The 2,056-nt window shown below is 55.5% G+C and overlaps 1 protein-coding gene across 1 annotated transcript; it reads left to right on the top strand.

Moving 5' to 3' along the window:
- The first annotated feature begins 372 nt into the window (after positions 1-372).
- Positions 373-1,815, top strand: LOC119317173 (phosphoenolpyruvate carboxylase kinase 1-like). Its single transcript, XM_037591583.1, has 2 exons — positions 373-1,212; positions 1,350-1,815. Exons 1-2 carry the CDS (start codon positions 396-398, stop codon positions 1,403-1,405), a joined length of 873 nt encoding a protein of 290 aa, XP_037447480.1. The 5' UTR covers positions 373-395; the 3' UTR covers positions 1,406-1,815.
- Positions 1,816-2,056: the final 241 nt, after the last annotated feature.

A 2,056-nucleotide genomic window follows, 5' to 3' on the forward strand; every position in this document is an offset into this window, starting at 1 on the left:
TGCTAGTAACTCAATTTTCTTCAACACTTTCCACTGCATTTTTTAGCTCAGTGCACTAAAATAATTTTATTGAAAAAAAATTCTTGTCTAGGTTGATGTTGGTAAAAATTAAAGTTTATTTAAATTTACAGCTGTTCTCATGATTTTTTTACTATAAATATGCTTTCACTGATTCATTGTTGCCTATTTGCATCCTAAAAGAAACTCTTGTTTTTTTAGCCCGCACGGCCTGCTGACCTGGTAGAGGGTAAAACGGGAAGAGGAGAAAATGCGGTGTCCCGGACAGGCAGGATCCGAATATTCCGCTCGGCCGTAGGTTGGCCCGTGTCGTTAAATAGGCCACCCCCTCCGTCCAATGGGGCTAACCCGAAATTCACAGGAAAAAACACTGAACTATGAGTGCAGACCTAAACAGAGACTACGAGATTGGCGAGGAGATCGGCCGCGGGCGGTTCGGCGTCGTCCACCGCTGCACCTCGCGCTCCACCGGCGAGGCCTTCGCCGTCAAGTCCGTGGACCGCTCCAACCTCGCCGACGACCTCGACCGGGAGCTGGCGGAGATCGAGCCCAAGCTGGCCCAGCTCGCCGCCGCGGGGAACCCGGGCGTCGTACAGGTGCACGCCGTCTACGAGGACGACTCGTGGACCCACATGGTCATGGACCTCTGCTCCGGCCCGGACCTGCTCGACTGGGTCCGCCTCCGCCGCGGCGCGCCCGTCCCGGAGCCCGTCGCCGCGGACATCGTCGCGCAGCTCGCACAGGCGCTCGCGCTCTGCCACCGTCGCGGGGTCGCCCACCGCGACGTCAAGCCTGACAACGTCGTCCTCGACGTCGAGGACGACGGTGAAAACAGCTCCCCCCGCGCGCGGCTCGCGGACTTCGGGTCGGCCGCGTGGATCGGCGCCGACGGCGGCCGCGCCGAGGGCCTCGTGGGCACCCCCCACTACGTCGCGCCAGAGGTTGTTTCCGGCGGTGACTACGGCGAGAAGGCGGACGTGTGGAGCGCAGGTGTTGTCATGTACGTGCTGCTCTCCGGCGGCGCGCTCCCCTTCGGTGGCGAGACGGCGAAGGACGTGCTCTCGGCCGTGATGCCGGGCAGCGTCAGGTTCCCTCCGAGGCTGTTCTCCGGCGTGTCCCCGGCCGCCAAGGACCTCATGAGGCGGATGATGTGCCGTGACGAGTGGAGACGCTTCTCCGCAGAGCAAGTCCTCCGTAAGCACACATTAATCCCTACTATACTCGTACTCCGGCGTACATCTTTGTCTTCGAACCAGAAAAATCGTGTTCTCCGGCAGTTTTCATCTGAGATTAGATCCAGGAATTAACATTTTGTCATGTTTGTAATGCAGGCCACCCGTGGATCGTGAGCGGCGGAGGAGCCCGGGCGATGGAGCAGCCAACCTGAACGGCCGCCGGATCCGAGACACGCCAGAGCAGATCGAGGCAGATTTAGAGCATGCCGCCCGTGGGACCCCGGCTCCGCAGAGAAGTAGAGATAGTCGGCGATCGAGACGCACCGGCCGACGATGTTAATACGGTTTTTCTACGCAAGGCCGCGCTGATACATACGGTAGTACGTATCGCGCTACGGCAGTAGATCGAGTGAACCTTAGAAGAAGAGCAGTAGCGGCTCCGCTTGGACCTGTGTTTGTCCAGCTTTATCCTTTCTTGTGTGCGATGCTGCATGTCATGATGGATGATGCAGCAGGAGTTTTTGTATATATTCGAGCGTGCGTATGTACGTCTTGTACAAACTAATGGAGATGGAATAAAATGAGCTAGCCTAGCTTATGCTTTGCTTCCCTTTTAATTCAAGATTGTCGTGTGCCTTTCCCTAAAAAAAAAAAAAGACTGTCGTGTGCCTTTCGGCCGCCCCCGCCGTATCGAGGATATTCTAACAACTTTAGGTAAACACTCCACTCGCGAAGTCTCAAGTTGCATGAAATCTTCGGTCAGCTGACATGCAAGTTTCTCCTTATACAAGTACCCCCTTATATAAGAGCGTTCCAATCACTATTTTAATAATCTAAACACTCTTATATTTCTTTGCAGAGGA

The sequence above is a fragment of the Triticum dicoccoides genome, chromosome 6A (assembly GCF_002162155.2).
Source record: "Triticum dicoccoides isolate Atlit2015 ecotype Zavitan chromosome 6A, WEW_v2.0, whole genome shotgun sequence".
In the NCBI taxonomy this organism is placed as follows: domain Eukaryota; kingdom Viridiplantae; phylum Streptophyta; class Magnoliopsida; order Poales; family Poaceae; genus Triticum; species Triticum dicoccoides.

What these genes read in the sequence shown, in the direction of transcription:
- LOC119317173 (XM_037591583.1), top strand. Translation starts at nt 396, where the DNA reads ATGAGTGCAGACCTAAACAGAGACTACGAGATTGGCGAGGAGATCGGC. An exon ending in CTCCGCAGAGCAAGTCCTCC is followed by an intron (nt 1,213 to 1,349) that starts GTAAGCACACAT and finishes TTTGTAATGCAG; the next exon opens with GCCACCCGTGGATCGTGAGC.